The 17,238-nt window shown below is 56.9% G+C and overlaps 1 protein-coding gene across 10 annotated transcripts in view; it reads left to right on the forward strand.

Annotated features, from left to right (window-relative positions):
• The window catches only part of Adgrb2 (adhesion G protein-coupled receptor B2), a 37,140-nt gene extending 20,732 nt beyond the window's left edge, over positions 1-16,408 (forward strand). For 2 of the 10 annotated variants that reach the window (XM_075946912.1, XM_075946917.1), the window contains 26 exons: positions 576-740; positions 1,391-1,555; positions 1,639-1,806; positions 1,883-1,984; positions 2,120-2,226; positions 3,088-3,282; positions 3,359-3,427; positions 3,505-3,613; positions 3,952-4,285; positions 5,001-5,106; positions 5,280-5,323; positions 5,562-5,688; positions 6,046-6,149; positions 6,245-6,347; positions 7,220-7,370; positions 7,509-7,578; positions 7,911-7,977; positions 8,137-8,222; positions 8,520-8,618; positions 10,606-10,777; positions 11,241-11,336; positions 11,606-11,645; positions 12,332-12,951; positions 14,896-14,931; positions 15,286-15,384; positions 15,929-16,408. In XM_075946912.1, coding sequence (XP_075803027.1) covers positions 576-740; positions 1,391-1,555; positions 1,639-1,806; positions 1,883-1,984; positions 2,120-2,226; positions 3,088-3,282; positions 3,359-3,427; positions 3,505-3,613; positions 3,952-4,285; positions 5,001-5,106; positions 5,280-5,323; positions 5,562-5,688; positions 6,046-6,149; positions 6,245-6,347; positions 7,220-7,370; positions 7,509-7,578; positions 7,911-7,977; positions 8,137-8,222; positions 8,520-8,618; positions 10,606-10,777; positions 11,241-11,336; positions 11,606-11,645; positions 12,332-12,951; positions 14,896-14,931; positions 15,286-15,384; positions 15,929-16,114 — 3,620 coding nt within the window. In that variant the 3' untranslated portion in view covers positions 16,115-16,408. The remainder of the gene's footprint in view (positions 1-575; positions 741-1,390; positions 1,556-1,638; positions 1,807-1,882; positions 1,985-2,119; positions 2,227-3,087; positions 3,283-3,358; positions 3,428-3,504; positions 3,614-3,951; positions 4,286-5,000; positions 5,107-5,279; positions 5,324-5,561; positions 5,689-6,045; positions 6,150-6,244; positions 6,348-7,219; positions 7,371-7,508; positions 7,579-7,910; positions 7,978-8,136; positions 8,223-8,519; positions 8,619-10,605; positions 10,778-11,240; positions 11,337-11,605; positions 11,646-12,331; positions 12,952-14,895; positions 14,932-15,285; positions 15,385-15,928) is intronic. The other 8 variants (XM_075946914.1, XM_075946919.1, XM_075946916.1 and 5 more) reach the window with 5 other exon arrangements.
• Positions 16,409-17,238: the final 830 nt, after the last annotated feature.

Below are 17,238 nucleotides of genomic sequence, written 5' to 3' on the forward strand. Positions count from 1 at the left end.
CGTTGCTTCCCTGGGATGAAGTGCTGGCAGTGGATTTAGAATAGGACTTACCAAGAAAGGCTCTCGGGGTGTGGCAGGGGCTTGTGGAGCACCGGGACAAAGCTGTGTTCCCGTTTGTGAGCTCGTTGTGTCGTCAGTGTCTATGTAGAGGTCTGTGTCTGTCTGTGTGTCTATGCGGTTGGGGCTGGGAGGGGGCACTTCTGTTGCCCCGGGCCTGCCCTGTTGGATTCAGGCTCTGGGTCTGGGGGTGGGAAGGGAAGAGAAGGATGGATCTTGGATCCTTTCCTGGGTTTTCCTGTGCCCCCAGGAGAGGAACATTGGCTCCTCAGGCTGGTCCTGCTCACCCTATCCGGGTGTCCACAGAATCTGTCCTGTATGATTTGGGACCACATCCCCATAAAGGGTGGTTATTCTGGGACCCTAAGCCATCATTCCCTGGCATCTTAACCCAGGGTGGAGCCAATGAGGAATGGTCGGAGAATTGCGGAACTCCTGATTGGTGGGCGGATGGGCAGGCGTTGGCTGTGGGCGGAGCCAAGGTGCCGCCCAGCCACCGGCCACGTGCTTCCTTGCAGTGCACGGCGTGTGGGAGGAGTGGGGGTCCTGGAGCCTGTGCTCCCGCAGCTGCGGGCGGGGGTCCCGGAGCCGGATGCGGACCTGCGTGCCCCCCCAGCACGGCGGCAAGGCCTGCGAGGGTCCCGAGCTGCAGACTAAACTCTGCAGTATGGCCGCCTGCCCGGGTCAGTAGCGCCAAGGGGCTTCTAGGCAGGCGCTGCCAAGCCGGGTGGGGGGATCGGGAGACCTAGGGAAGGCAGTCAGGTTCAGTGCCCTGTCCCTGGGGGTGGGGGAAGGTGGGGTTCCCATAACTTTTACCATGCATGGGGAGACTGGAGAAGCATATCTGTTAGTAACTAATGGGTGGTGAAACCCAACCTTACTTGGGGTTGGCACACTGTGACCCCATCACAGGGGGCCTGCTTTCCAGTGCCCATTCCTCCATGCCGTCAGCTGCCCTTGCTGTAAATAGCACTTTGGTGTCCGTGGCACCATGGACGCAAGGCTGGGCTTACGTGTAGGCTAAGGCTAATTCCCCAAAAGGTGCCATTACAACTCACATCCTCTCACACACATACGAACTCACCTCTGGGGCTAGCCCTTGGTGCTGCGTGGAAGGGTGTCGTGTATTCCTGGAGCTGGTGACAGGCAGGCAGAAAGAGGCCCAGTCACCACCCACTCACTCCAGACCCTTGCATATGCCCAGTTCAGATGATCTGGCTTGGCCCAGGTCCGAGTGGTCATCACACACTGCCATCTCCCTGTGGAACTCTGCCCCGACTAGCCCTCCCACGTTCTGCTCAACGGCCAACCCTGCTTGTGTCTCCCCATGCAGTGGAAGGCCAGTGGCTAGAATGGGGTCCCTGGGGCCCATGCTCTTCATCTTGTGCCAACGGAACCCAGCAGCGCAGCCGGAAGTGCAGTGTGGCTGGCCCAGCCTGGGCCACATGCACAGGTGCCCTCACCGACACTCGTGAGTGCAGCAATCTCGAATGCCCGGGTGAGTGCTTGGTGTGAGGGTAGCAAGTGGTCGCCCTGGCCTTGGAGGCACCTATGGTCTCTCAGACTTCCCTTTTCTCATAGCCACGGATGGCAAGTGGGGGCCGTGGAACGCATGGAGCCTGTGCTCCAAGACGTGTGACACGGGCTGGCAGCGCCGCTTCCGCATGTGCCAGGCTTCGGGCACACAGGGCTACCCTTGTGAGGGCACAGGCGAGGAGGTGAAGCCCTGCAGTGAGAAGAGGTGTCCAGGTACTGTTTGTAACCCTGGGACTGGGGCCGTGAGTGTGAGCCCAGCTGAGCCCCATCCCCTGCCCTGTCCCCACAGCCTTCCACGAGATGTGCCGGGATGAGTATGTGATGCTGATGACGTGGAAGAAGGCAGCAGCCGGCGAGATCATTTACAACAAGTGTCCTCCCAATGCCTCGGGTGAGGGCAGGCAGCTGTCCCTGCAGACCCTTGCCCCACCTCCCAGCTGCCCACCTCTGGGCATCCTGCATCCCAAGATGTACAGGGAGGTAAGGCCTCAGCCTTAATGCCCATCCCTGTCTCATCCCTCTGCAGGCTCTGCTAGCCGCCGCTGTCTCCTCAGTGCACAGGGTGTGGCCTACTGGGGACTGCCCAGCTTTGCTCGTTGCATCTCCCATGAATACCGCTACCTGTACCTGTCAGTGAGTGTGCCTCGTTGGGTTGGGGAACTGTATGATATGTCCCAAACCCTGGTAGGGGGTGGCAGGAGCTTAAGGCTCATTCATTCCCCCATACCTTGGTATATGCTGTATTTCTCTTCTGGCGAACTCCTACTTAAATGTCAGGGCTTCTTAGGTATCTCTCTCTTTCCCTGGGACATACCTCTGGGTTCTTTACCCACAATTTTCCTTCCTGTGCTTCTTAGACATGGAGAGTTAAGAATGCATTGGAGCTGGGAATGGTATCTTGTGCCTTTACCCCACACTGGAGAGGCAGAGGCAGGAGGATTTCTGAGTTGAGACCAATCTGGTCTATATAGAAAGCTTCAGGACTCTCAGGGTTACTTAGAGAGACTCTATCTCAAGAAACCAAAACACAAATAATGCATTTAAGTGTGCTCTGTTACACTGGGAGCTCTTTGAAGGCAGGGACGAAGTTGAAGTTCCCAGGCCAGGCCTTGCATGGGGTAAGGATGGTCTCAGCAAATGTGGCCTGTGTGTGTACACGTTTCTCACCTAACTGTGTAATGATGATGTTTGCACTGAGAGCTTGTGTTTGAGAGAGCCCGTGTGTGAGGTGCTTCATTCAAGAATGTTCAAGGCCCCTTAGGGACAGGGAGGTGCCCAGCCCCCCAAAAGCTTATTCTGCATTTGCACATCTGAGTTCCTCCTAAATCACCACTGACTCCTTCTTGGACTGTGTCTCTTGGGAGCCTTTCTGATTCTGTATGCCCCCACTCTTCCTGGATGCACCTAGTGGGTAGATGGGAGGAGGATGGACCAAAGGCTGGTCCCAGGCTCTGATACTTCAATGACAGGGGCATACACACATGTCACCTGCAGCTTCGGGAACACCTGGCGAAGGGCCAGCGCATGCTGGCAGGTGAGGGCATGTCACAGGTGGTAAGAAGCCTGCAGGAACTACTGGCACGGCGCACCTACTACAGCGGGGACCTGCTCTTCTCTGTGGACATTCTAAGGAATGTAACTGACACCTTCAAGAGGGCCACCTACGTCCCTTCCGCCGATGATGTGCAGGTACTACTCCATGGTGGCAGGGTCTGCTGGGGCAGCAAGGTGGCCCACACCTCCTGACCTGTCCCTCTCTCCCCAGCGTTTCTTCCAGGTGGTGAGCTTCATGGTGGATTCTGAGAACAAGGACAAGTGGGATGATGCTCAGCAGGTGAGGGCCTCAGCCTCCCACCTTCTCTCCACGTGACCCACCCCTGCCTCAGACCCGCACATTCTCTCTGTTCCCAGGTGTCTCCTGGCTCTGTGCACTTGCTGCGTGTTGTTGAAGACTTCATTCACCTCGTGGGCGATGCTCTCAAGGCCTTCCAGAGTTCTCTGATTGTCACAGACAATCTGGGTACAAGGATGCAGGCTGGGGGAGGGGGATGCTAGATTCCACAGGACCGTATCTCCCTGGGTGAGGGGTAGTGTTAAGGGGTGCTTCTGCTTTGCTCTTTTGTTTACGAGTCTTGTTTTCCCTCCACTTAACCCCATGCTACTCTTTCTGTCTTCCTCCCCTCCTGTGCTCCATCGTCCTGACGTTCATGTGTCTCACTTCTGTGTTGGTTCCAACTTCTTTGTGTTTCCCCTGGTGTGTGTCTCCCTCATGTCTGTCTCTTCCCCTGGCTGCCTCCGCCACCTCCCCATCTGTTTCTGGTGTGCCCTGCCCACCCTCCCTCCGCCCCCCGACTGCAGTGATCAGCATTCAGAGAGAACCCATCTCAGCAGTGTCCAGTGACATCACGTTTCCCATGCGGGGCCGCAGGGGCATGAAGGACTGGGTGCGGCACTCAGAGGACCGCCTCTTCCTACCCAAGGAGGTGCTCAGCCTATCCGCTCCAGGGAAGCCAGCCACACCCGGGGCAGCTACAGCGGGCAGCCCAGGCAGGGGGCGGGGCCCAGGCACGGTGGCCCCAGGCCCAGGCCATGCCCACCAGCGCCTTCTCCCAGCTGACCCAGATGAGTCCTCCTACTTCGTGATTGGTGCTGTGCTCTACCGCACCCTCGGCCTCATCCTGCCACCCCCCAGGTGAGTCCACCTGCAGCCGTGCTCCAGGAGGGGCCCCTTGCCTGGCTGTGGACGTGGTCACTTCTCAGGAACATCCAGGGTTGGAGAGAGAGCCCAGGTTAAAGTGTTTGTCTCGCAAGTATGAGGATCCCAGGACCTCTGGCAAGGGTTCTCATCCTTCCCAATGCTGCAGCCCTTTAATGCAGTTCCTCATGTACCATAAAATTATTTTCAATGCTACTTTGTAACCGTAATTTTGCTGCGGTTACGAATGTAAAGATCTGTGTTTTCCAATGGTCTTTGGGGGTTGCAGCCCACAGGTTGAGGATCGCTGACCTATGTAAAACAGCCTGGTATGTTGACATGTTCAGTGCTGGGAAGGCAGAAAGAGGTAGATTCCTGGGGCTTGCAGGCCAGCCAGCCTAGCCCACTTCAAAAGTTGTAGGCCAGTGAGAGAGCCTGTCTTAGAAAGAGAAGGTGGACAGTGCTTAAGGAACAACACCTGAGGTTGTCCATGTGCACACACCTGCATACACACAGGTGCGCATACACAGATCCACGGAAAAACAAAACACCTAGGCGGTTCCCAGAGGCTGTGCTGGTGTCTAGGACTTTGCAGTCTGAGATCTGTGCCCTTCCTTGGATCTTGGCCCTGGCAGTCCCCAGCCACGACAGATTAAAGTTTCCAAGTCTGAACACCTGCTGGCAGGAGCTGACCTCAGTCCTTGTCCCCTAGGCCTCCGCTTGCTGTCACCTCCCGGGTGATGACAGTGACTGTGCGCCCCCCCACCCAGCCTCCAGCCGAGCCTCTCATCACAGTGGAGCTCTCCTATATCATCAATGTGAGTGAGGGACCAGATGGGAACCCCGCAGATCTGCCCACAGAAGCCTGTCTCGGGGAGGTGGTCTGTGCTGATGGTGGGCCTGGCCTGTGTGGGAGCTGCTGTGGCAGAACAGATGATGACCAGGGCCGGGGTGCTACTCACCCAGACTGTACATATCTTCTGCTCCCCAGGGCACCACTGATCCCCACTGTGCCAGCTGGGACTACTCGAGAGCGTGAGTTGGGGCAACCCTAGATCCTCTCATCATCAGAAATGGTCTCCCACCTAGAAGGCCAAAGGGTTCCGTGGTGCCATCCTTGGTCTGAGGGGTCAAGAGCACATCTTGGGGCTCCCTGCTATCATCTCATGGATGTAGCCTTGCCCTGGATTTCACCTCTCTGGGCAGTAGTCAGCAATGGGTTCGGGGCTACAGACATGGGCCCTGGGTTCATGCCACTTCTCCCTCATCCAAGAGATGCCAGCTCAGGGGACTGGAACACTGAGAGCTGCCAGACCTTGGAGACCCAGGCAGCCCACACCCGCTGCCAGTGTCAACACTTGTCCACCTTTGCTGTTCTGGCTCAGCCACCCAAGGACCTGGTGAGTGGGAGAGAGGTGCCTGGGCTGGTCAAGGCATCCAGGTGACCCCAGATGTGGCTCTGTACAGATGTACTTGGGGGATTGCACAAGGAAAGGGGCCTGATGTTGTTCATCGTCACAACACCTGCACAGGTGTCAGTGGGTGAGTGAGAGCATGTGTGTATGTGTATGTGTGTGTATGTATATATGTGCACGTATGTATGTGCGTGCATCAGTTTGTGTCTGGAAGAGTGTGGGTGAGTGTATATACATCTGTACACATGTGTCCTTCTGCACGTGAGGAGCATGCCTGCTTACATCAGAAGGGGGAACTGGGTGCCCTACCTCTGCCCTCTCCCTATAACCCATCTCCCACAGTCCCTGGAGCTGGCAGGTGCTCCCTCGGTTCCCCTGGTGATCGGCTGTGCAGTGTCCTGCATGGCGCTGCTCACACTGCTTGCCATCTATGCAGCCTTCTGGAGGTAAGTCGGCATGTGGAACGGGATGGGAGGTGGCCAGCTATCCAGGGTTAGGCAGGCAGCCAATGCCTCTGCCTCTGCCCACTGTGCCCTGTCAGGTTTATAAAATCAGAACGCTCCATCATCTTGCTGAACTTCTGCCTGTCCATCCTGGCTTCCAACATCTTGATCCTCGTGGGCCAGTCCCGGGTGCTGAGCAAGGCAGGTGCAGGCTCCTGGGGGTGTGTGGGGAGGGGCCTCAAAGGAGGGGGTGAAGGTAGAGAGTGCCTGCAAGTGAGGGTGGGTTTTCTTTTTAATGAGTTATTCATTTTTATTTCATGTGCATTGGTATTTTGCCTCCGTGTATGTCTATACAAAGGTGTTATATCCCCTGGCACTGGAGTTACAGACAGTTGTGAGCTGCTGTGTGGGTGCTAGAAATTGAACCCGGGTCCTCTAGAAAAGCAGCCAGTGCTCTTAATCACTGAGCCATCTCTCTAGCCCTGAGGGAAGATGTTTGTATGGATGGCCTGAGGGATGGATATGGATGTGCTCAGACCCACGTTGGAGGCAGTGTGTGTGTGAAGGCATGTGCAGGCATACGTGAAGGCGTTAGTGTGTGTGTGTCCTCAGTAACGAGTGTTTGTATACATCAGGGAATGTGTGCATGTGTGTTGGGCGGGAGGCATTAGTCCCCCTGTCTCTGAGTCCTCCTTCGCCTTCTGCCTGCGGATGATCCATGCTGACTGTCCCTCCTACCCTCCTTGGCCTTCTCTGCATAGTGCCAGCACAGAGACAGCCAGGTGTGGGGTTTTGCTCGGCCATGACGTGGCAAGTGCTCCTGTCTGTGCGTGGGTGGCCTGCCTGCCCGCCTCCCCGGATGCCTAGTGCTGTGTGCATGTCACCAGGCCTGTGTCGTGCTGTGTGTGGGTGCAGGAAGGCGGGGGTGCCTGGCAGGGCTCTTGGGGTGGGGGGAGGGCTCAGGTAGGCGGCTGGCCATGCAGCGCCCAGGCCTAGCAGTCAGTGTGGGAAGTTGGCAGCTCCCACCCTGGCCACTGCTCAGGGCCACTCCCTCCTGTCACCTCTCCCTGCAGGGCGTATGCACCATGACGGCTGCCTTCCTGCACTTCTTCTTTCTGTCCTCCTTTTGCTGGGTGCTTACAGAGGCCTGGCAATCCTATCTGGCTGTCATCGGGCGGATGCGCACCCGCCTGGTTCGCAAGCGCTTCCTCTGCCTGGGCTGGGGTGAGCAAGGCCAGTGCTGGACTCTGCTGTTGGGCCTGGAGTGGTTCCCTGGGGATGGGGGTCAGCTGGCCTGGAGGATGACAGGGAGGGTCCGCTGAGCACCTGCAGCCTTTTCACATGTGACCCTGCACTCCCCAGGTCTTCCTGCCCTGGTGGTGGCTGTATCTGTTGGCTTTACACGCACCAAAGGATACGGTACATCCAGCTAGTACGTGTGCCTCCTGTGGTGAGGGTGGGGGTGTTGGGGGTATTGGCCTGGGCATTAGGTCTTTTCAGGCTGAGGTCTTGACCTGGTCTTACTGCAGATCCTTGGGTAAACGTCCTTATCTCTGTGCCTGTTTCCCAGCTGTAAAAGGAGATGCTGGGATGGGGTCGTTTCTAAGCGCCATTGCACTTAGGGGTCTATAGGGTCTGATGTGACTCTTTGTGGGAAGAGGAAACAGACTCATCAGGACATGGTTGTGTTTCTCCTTGAATGGATGGAGGCTTAGTGTCTACTGGTGATGTGGGTATGACTGCCTCTTTTCTCCCCTTCTCCAGCTGCTGGCTCTCCCTAGAGGGTGGCTTGCTCTACGCCTTTGTGGGTCCAGCCGCAGTCATTGTCCTGGTACGAGCCCCTTTCAGCGTCCTGGGAGGGAGATGGCCCCAGAGGGTCATCGTTTCCTTCTGCCTTCTCCCTGACCTTCAGCTCCCACCTGGGGGTGTCCTTGCCCGGAGGGCACCTGGTGATCCTCTCTTTCCCGCTTGGCTCCACCCGGGCCCCCAGGTGAACATGCTCATCGGAATCATCGTCTTCAACAAGCTCATGGCTCGAGATGGCGTGTCAGACAAATCTAAGAAGCAGAGGGCCGGGTAAGGGGAGGGTCTCTGCAACTCAGCCTTTCTGGGAAGTGTGCAGGGAGGGGGAGCCGAGTGCACCTCGGAGACTCAGGGCTTGCTGATGCCAACCCAGGCTCCCCGACCTTGGGGCATCAAGGGTGCAGGCAAGGTGGGCACCCGGAGTGCTCAGCCACAGCCCCTCGCCCACCCTAACCCAGCTCTCTCTCTCTCGTCTGCCCTCCCCTCCCACCCTTCTCGGGGCTCATTCTGCCCCATCTCCCGGCTTCCCATGTGTCTCCCCCTTCTCCCATGTCTGTGCCGCCCCCCGAGGTCGGAGCGGTGCCCCTGGGCCAGCCTGCTCCTCCCCTGCTCAGCGTGTGGAGCGGTCCCCAGCCCCCTGCTCAGCTCAGCCTCGGCCAGGAATGCCATGTTAGTCGTGCCCCCTGGGGGGGGTGGGGGCGGGCAAGGGCTAAGGAATGGGAGGGCAGTGCCCATGGTGGGGATTGGGGGGGATATGAGCCCAGTGCCCTGGAGAGTTTGTTCCCCCACCCCCATCTGCTATGTGCTCTCTGGAGTTCAGTGCTGAGGTGGCTGAGGGCAGTGGGAGAGATGCCCTCCTCAAGGTGCTGCAGAGCTCGGCTCACCCTTCCCTCTGGTCCCTGTCCTTGCTCTGGCTTAATTTTCTACCCAGGCACAGCTGTAGACTTCCTGCTCTCACCACCAACCTGAAGGCCCCAAGAATCTTAGGCCCTTCCAATGTTTGAGCTATTAAAACCTTCAAATTAGAATGGTGGAACCTTAGAATAAACCATCAGACGCCCGAGAGTGTTAGAATAAAGGAAACACTCTGTCTCTCATGGAATCTGCCTTGAATTCCAGAGGCCTTGAATCTCACAATCAGAGCCAGTCATGGAGGAAGACAATTAACTTGAAGCACCCCAACCTAGCAGCTAAGATTCTTAAAAACCCTAGCTGTGTGAGAGTAGAAAGGCCTCGGGCCCAACCCTCCTACCAGGGTTGGAAGTCCACCTGAGTCACCCCAACCAGAGAGGGCACAGCTTCGTCACACACTCAGGGGGCCTGTGGAAGCAGCTGGTGCCATCATTGCAGAGGTCCGTGATGCTCAAGAAGCAGCAAGCTTCCTCTGCTTCGGGCTGCCACCTCCCTGTGCCCAGTCTGCTGAAGCAGCAGATCAAAGTGTAGACCTCAGACTCTGTCCGCCAAGTTGGTTTTGTGTCCCAGCTCCCTTGGCCCTGTCCAGCTGGGCACACTCCAGTCTCCTCATCTGTCAGTTGGGACACTGGTCCCCAGGCCTGTTTATTGGAGTTGTTTTGATCACAGTCTGAAATAATCTATGTCAAGTGTTTGGTGGAGGGCCTGGCAGAGCATTGCTGGTTAATCAATGGCAGCTCTTAGTCCTGTGATTACAGCCTCTCTGGCTCTTGACTCCGCCTCTGGGGCTTCAGAGACAGGGTGCTTCCACCCCAACCTTGCCTGGCTCAACAACCCTGAGCCTCTGTTCCCAGGACAGGTCTTGGCCCCCTGCCTGCCCATCTTTCTGCCTCAGCCTCTGCCTGTTTCTGCAGCATATGGTGTCACCCTGCCCTGTCTGGAGCTGTGCCTCTCTCTCCCCCGGGGATCCTGGGCTTGGGTCAGAGTGGGTTTCCATCCCTTGTTCCTCATGGGCTATAGCAGTTGTTGGGGGTGGAAATCAGTCCGTTGACCACGGCCTGTCTGCCTTTTGTCTCTGCAAGGAGGCCAGGGATGCGTAGGCTTGATTCTGACCCTAGCCACGATCCTTTTGCCCTGGGTTCTGAGCAACCACCAGGAGCTAGAGGTTCATCCATGCCTCAGCCTGGCTGGGCTTGACCCCGTCTTCTCTGCAAGGATTTGTGCTGTGGTGTTCTCCACATTTCCTGCCTGTTCTTCCTGTCCGGGGATCTGTCTGTCTCATGCTCCTTCCTGTGGCGGTCATCTTTCTTTGTTCTTCCTCTCCTTCTCTCCCCAGCCTACTGTCTTGGGATCTCTGGGGATGTAGTTCTGACCTGTGTTTTTTTTTTCCAAAGCTTCCAAGGTGCTTCTGTGCAAGCTGGGCCGAAGTTCCCCATGTTGTCTCTGCCTGCCCTGCTCCCCTCTCGTCTCTGCCTTCCTCACTCCTGTTTCCCAGTACGGTGCCTGCTTGTTCCCACCGTGTGTATCCGTCCCTCCCACCTCTCGTGGCCTCTGCTCTGACTCTGTGGTTCTGTTTTTGTCCTGTTTCTCCTCCAGTGCCTTGCCTCCTCTCTGCTTGGAAACACTCCTAAAATCCTGGAGTTTGGGGCCCTGCCAGTCCCCAAGCTGAGTAGAGGCCCGGGCTCCTGCCACCCTGCCCTGTAGAGTGTCACTCTGACAGACTTTCTGCTGCTGTCCCTCTCAGGGCCTCACTCTGGAGTTCCTGTGTGGTACTGCCTCTCCTGGCCCTTACCTGGATGTCCGCTGTCCTGGCCATGACAGACCGCCGCTCCGTCCTCTTCCAGGCTCTCTTTGCCGTTTTCAACTCTGCGCAAGGCTTCGTCATCACTGCTGTGCACTGCTTCCTGCGCCGAGAGGTGCCTGGGCTTTTCTTGCTTGCCCAGCCCGTGCTAGGCTCTGGCTTCTCCTCACTGTGTAGCACAGGGTGACCACGGTGCTTCGAGCCCTTGGTCTGGGCACTTCTAGCTTGGGCAGCTTTGAAGGCCTGGGCCTTCTTTATTTTTTATTTTTTTATTTTTGGTTTTTCGAGACAGGGTTTCTCTGTGGCTTTGGAGCCTGTCCAGGCTGGTCTCGAACTCACAGAGATCCACCTGCCTCTGCCTCCCGAGTGCTGGGATTAAAGGCGTGCACCACCATTGCCCGGCTCTGGGCCTTCTTTAGCTCCTTCTCTCTGCCATCCTAGTCCAGGTGGCATCACCTTCAGGCTCGATGCTTGTCTGTCCTTCTACTCCTGCTCTGGGTACCCAGGGTGGGAGACCTTGCCCACTATGGTGGGGGTATTATGGAGGCCTCGGGCCCAGCAGGTCCTTCCTGTTCCAGGTCCAGGATGTGGTGAAGTGCCAGATGGGCGTGTGCCGGGCTGATGAGAGTGAAGACTCCCCTGACTCATGCAAGAACGGGCAGCTGCAGATCCTGGTGAGGGAGCAGACCCTTCCTGCCATAAGCGCTTCACCATCTGCACCCACCTGAGACAGGAACGGGGGAAGAGCCGGGGCCCTGCCATTGACTACAGGGTGGCACCGGACAAACCCTTTCCTCATTCAGCTTCCTCCCTACAGTTTGAGGCTCTGTTGGGTGGCACCCAAGGAGGACTGAGGAGCTGGGTGGGGGAGGGGCCCGAGCCTCTCCCACTCTGACGCGTCTCTCCCCCTCTGCCAACCTGCTCTCTCCCTCTCGACTTATAGTCAGACTTTGAAAAGGATGTGGACCTGGCTTGTCAGACAGGTGAGTCTGTCAGGTGGAGCTCAGAAGCCCTAGGCATGGCTAAGACAGGAGCCCCACACTCTGTCATAGCAACCCTGATGGGGACCAGGCTACCAGTGTTCTGCAGTGACATTAGGCAGGGGCAGGTTAGATTTTCATCTGTGAAGGCCAGTTACTACTTGCCTCTGGGCAAAAATTCTCCCTTCCCTATGCCTCAGCTATATGCTTAGAAAGGAGAGAACAGGATTGTTTCGGGGCCGGTGGAAGGCCTAGGGCCTACGTGAATTAGGGGACATCAAGTTTACGGTAGGGGCCTTGGCGAATGTCGGCTGCTACATTCTCCCATCACTTGAGTGACTTTTACCGGCATCTCGTTGCAGTCCTTTCTCTAAGATGGTGTATGCTTCCTGGGAAACAGGGAAGAGCAAAGGTGCCTTGACAGCCTCGGGGTGTGGAGTGGAAGTTAGGTCATGTACCATGGCACTCATGGGAACTCAGCCTTAGCTTTCCTCCCTCCATCCCTTGGGCCTATGAGCCAGTTGTCTTCCTGGTCCCTCTTGTACACGAGAGAGTACCAGCCACCTCCCGAGAACTCAGTTTCCCTCACTGCCCAAGCTCTGAAGCTTAGTTCCCTACCCAGACCCGGGCAAGAGCGTCCCAGGGTCTCTTCCTTAGAGCCTTGCTTTCCTTCCCACTTCTGTCCCCAGTTCTGTTCAAGGAGGTCAACACTTGCAACCCATCTACCATCACTGGCACTCTGTCCCGCCTGTCCCTGGATGAGGATGAGGAGCCCAAGTCTTGTCTCGTGGGTCCTGAGGGTGGTCTCAGCTTCTCGCCACTGCCTGGGAACATCCTAGTGCCCATGGCAGCCTCACCAGGTCTCGGGGAGCCACCACCCCCTCAAGAGACCAACCCTGTGTACATGTGCGGGGAGGGTGGTCTGAGGCAGTTGGACCTTACGTGGCTACGGCCGAGCGAGCCAGGCTCTGAGGGGGATTACATGGTGCTGCCCCGGCGGACTTTGAGCCTGCAGCCTGGTGGTGGGGGCACAGGGGGTGAGGAGGCCCCAAGGGCCCGGCCTGAAGGGACCCCTCGGCGGGCTGCCAAGACACTGGCCCACACTGAAGGCTACCCCAGCTTCCTGTCTGTGGAGCACTCAGGTCTAGGGCTGGGCCCTGCCTATGGGTCTCTCCAGAACCCATATGGGATGACCTTCCAACCACCTCCGCCGACACCCAGCGCCCGCCCAGTACCTGAGCCAGGGGAACGCAGCCGGACCATGCCCCGAACGGTGCCTGGCTCCACCATGAAGCTGGGCTCCCTTGAGGTGAGAGGGCTGTGGAGAGTGGGGAGGGAGTCTACCTACTGTATACCTGAGACCATGTCTGAGTCATAGACCACAGCCAGGAAGGGACAGCTGTCATCATACCCCAGAGCATCACTGGGCTCATACTGAAGGCATAACTCCTTCTACTGGGGCCCACAGAGCTCAGCGCCAAGGACACTCTGGAGTGTCTGAATACCCCAGATGGGTGAAGCGTCATGAACTCACTCACTAGTGCTCTGGTACCCACTCTGGGGCGACTGGTCAGGATGAGCCCTTTATTAAGGCAGCTGTGACTCAGATGCCCAATTGGTAAGGAGGAGACTGAGCCTGGGCCTCTGCGGCACATGGATATGAGTCTGGTCTGGACTTTCTGACCGACAGTGGGATGCTGAGCACAGTGCATGGTCTCTCTGAGCCCCGGCCTTCTTGTGTGTAAAGTAGGGTCACCACAGAGACCTCTGTTATTATTTGGAGGATGAGATGACACAAAGCCTTTTAGTGTGGAATAAGTAGAAAGTGCTGGGAAACCATAAGATGCTGTTATCGCAGAAATTGGCTCTGGGTGCTGCCCTCGACCTCTGATGTTTCTTCTGGACTGCCCCCTGCAGATCATCCCAGGGAATGTGCAGATTAGTAGAAACCCCAAGTAGAACTCTAGGACATTCTAGAACTCGAATTGGAGGGACGAGGGGGATGTGGATGAGGAAAGAGGTTGGAGCTGCAGCGTATACACAATTAGCTGCTTGTGTCTAGCCTGGAAAAGTTGCTCTCTGTCCTCTGCACAGAGACAATTAAGTTAGCAGCTAGAGAGGTCACAAGTTTAGCTTTGTGCCTAAAATGTTCCTTGAACATTTGGTGCCAGCTCCTGCCACAGATGGCAACAAAACAGGAAGGCGTTAACAAAGACAGAGAAGATGACAAAGACAGAAAAGATGGCATCAGTGGTGGGGAGGCAGTGTGCTTAGCACTGGGGTAGGTTTTGTTCTGTGGGCACCTGCCCGTGGTTGGACCACTGGAGAAGGGCCCATGCTAGGCTTCTGGTGTGGGAGGTAGTAATAAATGTGGCAGGAGCTTGAAGGGTCAAAGATGCTGTCCAGAATAATATGGTCCAGTGGAGGTGCAGGTTGGGTCAGCTATGCCTCTGGAGCACTGTGGGTAGGGAGAGCAGAGCTGTCACCTGTAGAAAGAGAGTTTTGGCTAGGGGTGGACAAGGTTTACTGATGGTGGAGACAGAGAAGCTGGGAAGGAAGGAGGGAAATCAAGAGAGCAGAGTCAGGGTTGGTCTTAGGAAATCTACATCATGGTCTTGGCATCACCTTCGAGAGTCTGGGGCCAAGTAGCCAGTCCTCTTCCTTCCCTTCCTGGGTCTCAGTTTCCCCATCTCCCTGTGACAATTGGCCTGGCTCTCATGAGTCCTCCCAATCCCAGCATTCTAAGACTCCGAGGTCTCCTTGGGTAGCATTGGATGTCACTGAGCTTGTTGGGACCTTGGTGGTGGTCTTGGCTTGGTGAGGCCAGAAGAGTATGAGGAAGCAAGGAGTCAAAAGAGGCAAGGCGGGGGCAGATAGGCTGGGCCGGAGGAGGCCAACATTCTCTTTGCAAGTGCAGGATTCCAAGGAGCGGGGAGGCGGCATGGAGCAGGAGAGGAGGCTAGAATCCAGGGCACAGAACAAGCACAGGCTGTATGATCCTACATAGTAGTGTCCCTGCCTCTTCACAGCTGACCTGTGTTTGCATCCGTGTGTGTGTGTGTGCTCCCAATAGCACATCTCAGGACATATATGCACTGCACATCTCCGCTGCTGGGCTGTGACCCCAAGGGCTAGCTTATAAGATAACAGCTCTCAACTCTAGGGTCTGGGTGGGGGGAGGTGCCATAGAGTCCTGGGACCCACGGGTCCTTGGGCAAAGCTCCTCTCTCATGGCTTGTTTGTTGCTCCATAGCGAAAGAAGCTTCGGTATTCAGACTTGGACTTTGAGGTGAGTGCGGGTGCTGGCAGGGGGTGTGTCCCCAGAAGGTCACATCCTAAAAGTACCCCAAGCCCCATCGCAGAGCCCAATCCTGGGTCACCAAGCCTCTGGATTCCCTGGGATCTCGTCCACTATCCTGCTCACACCCATTACTCTGGGGCAGAAAGGGGGAGGCAGGGAGGGAGGGAGGGGAGGGAAGGAATGAAGGAAAGAAGGAAGGGAGGGAGGGAGAAAAGGAAGGAAGGAACAAACGAACACACACTAGCCTTGCCCCAGGGGGGCAGCAGACCCAGGGCAGAGGGGACTGAGTGTGTCTACAGTGCTGCCCAGAGGAGCACTCCTCTGACACCAAGTGGCCCCTAGAAGGTGATGCACACCCGGAAACGGCACTCAGAACTCTACCACGAGCTCAACCAGAAGTTCCACACTTTTGACCGCTATCGTAGCCAGTCCTCAGCCAAGGTGAGGACTCCTCTGTGGCCGCCCCTGCCCACAGCACCAAATGCATGATTCCTGAGGTGGTTCCCTGACACACAGTCACTGTTGGGAGAGGGAGGTGGGGTCGAGTGTGACTTTGGGTAGAGAGGTACAGATATTGCTGAAGTGCTCCTGGGCTGGGGGGTGAGGTGGGCTCTGAGGGCTCCTGCCCTGCTCTCCTCACTTGCCTGGGGAACCACAGCTTGCCTCTCACCAAGGGCCTGCCTGCCTTCCTACCATAAGCAGCAGTTTTAGGGTTGTATGGAGGTGGGAAGGTGCCACAGAGAGCAAACACTAACAGGGTCCCCCACAATTGTAAAAGGAGGGTGCACAGACGGGAGACATGGCCTCAGGAACAACCACTGCAGTAGCAGCCAGTGAGGGTCAGAGGCCTAGCGATTGCATTTGACTCTGCCTGACACCTGGTCATTCAGGGACTCTGGGCAGCCTTAGCTCTCTTGGGGCATGCTTGGTTTGCCCTGTACAGTGGATGCCAGAGTACCACAGGCTCACCCTGCTCCCTCCACAGGAGAAGCCGAGCCCTGGGGAACGTCCTAGCCTGTCCCAGCACAGACGACATCAGAGCTGGAGTACCTTCAAATCCATGACACTAGGCTCACTGCCCCCGAAGCCCCGAGAACGGCTGGCCCTGCACCGGGCAGCAGCTTGGGAGCCCACAGAACCGCCAGACGGCGACTTCCAGACAGAGGTGTGAGTGCCACGCCGGACTGCCCACTGCACAGAAATATATATCTATTTTCACACTCCACTTTGGAACTACCAGGAGCCAGCGCCCCTCCCCCTCCCGAGGCTGGGCAGGAGGTGCAGAGGACTCAGCTGGCTGGGGGCAGCCAGACTGGCGGGACCTGAGGGGCCGGGGCCCCTCTTTGTTCTCAGAGGTCCCTCAGCCACCCACTGGAGCCTCTTCTTCGCCCCAGCCTGTCTGTCCCTGTCCTGGGCTGGGGAGGGGGGAGGGAAACTTTGTTGGGAATAAACTTCACTCTGTGGATTTGGCTGCTGTGCAAGTTTGCTGCCCCTAAGCAGAGCCCAGACCTGGGACCCCAACTTTGTCCCTCTAGCTCCTTAGTTGTCTAATGGGGTCAGACCAAACCTGACTGAGAGGGGCTAGCTGCATGCTGAGCCTGACCCTGACCCTTGCTCCCTTTGTACACAGCCCTTACCTGATCTAGGCAATGTGGAATGGACACCCTGTGACTGAGTGATTGTCCCAGTCATGGGTGCCTTTCACTGGGGCAGAGCCCAGGCTGCCTGCACTGGGTTACTGTCAGGGGACAGGATCTTGGGTGAGTGTTAGGAATACTGCACACATGTCCCCAATTCTTCGAAGTATCCTTGCTGGAAAGTTTGCACATTTGGTGTTTACAAAATGAAGTTAAGAGATTGGAAGCGATGTGCTCAGGAACCACGGTCTAAGACAGAACCTGTGCTCACACCCAGGCCTGGTGAAGGTAGCATTTGAGCTCAGCTTTTTTGGGACTAGACCATGGCTGCAGCTGTGAGGAACCAGAATGGGGCGGAGCCTCTGGTGTGGTATGGGGCTGAGGGTGAAAAAGCAAGGCTGGCTTGGTGGTGGAGAGTGGGGCTCAGGCTCATGGCTGGATTGTATTCTTCACGCATCTGAGTTCCTGGGCACCAGGACAAGGGGGCATGGGACCAGCATATGGAAGGTCTCATGGTGCATGCTCTGATTCGTCCAGGCAGGCAGCAGCTAAAGATGTGGCAGGGGCTACAGGCATGGCTAGCTACCCTGGTCAGTTGGTAATGTGATCACCTGTGGACCCCCAGGGGCCCTTGGGGGAGCCGAGGGAGCTGCTGTGG

The sequence above is a fragment of the Microtus pennsylvanicus genome, chromosome 13, assembly GCF_037038515.1.
Source record: "Microtus pennsylvanicus isolate mMicPen1 chromosome 13, mMicPen1.hap1, whole genome shotgun sequence".
NCBI classification, from domain to species: Eukaryota; Metazoa; Chordata; class Mammalia; order Rodentia; family Cricetidae; genus Microtus; species Microtus pennsylvanicus.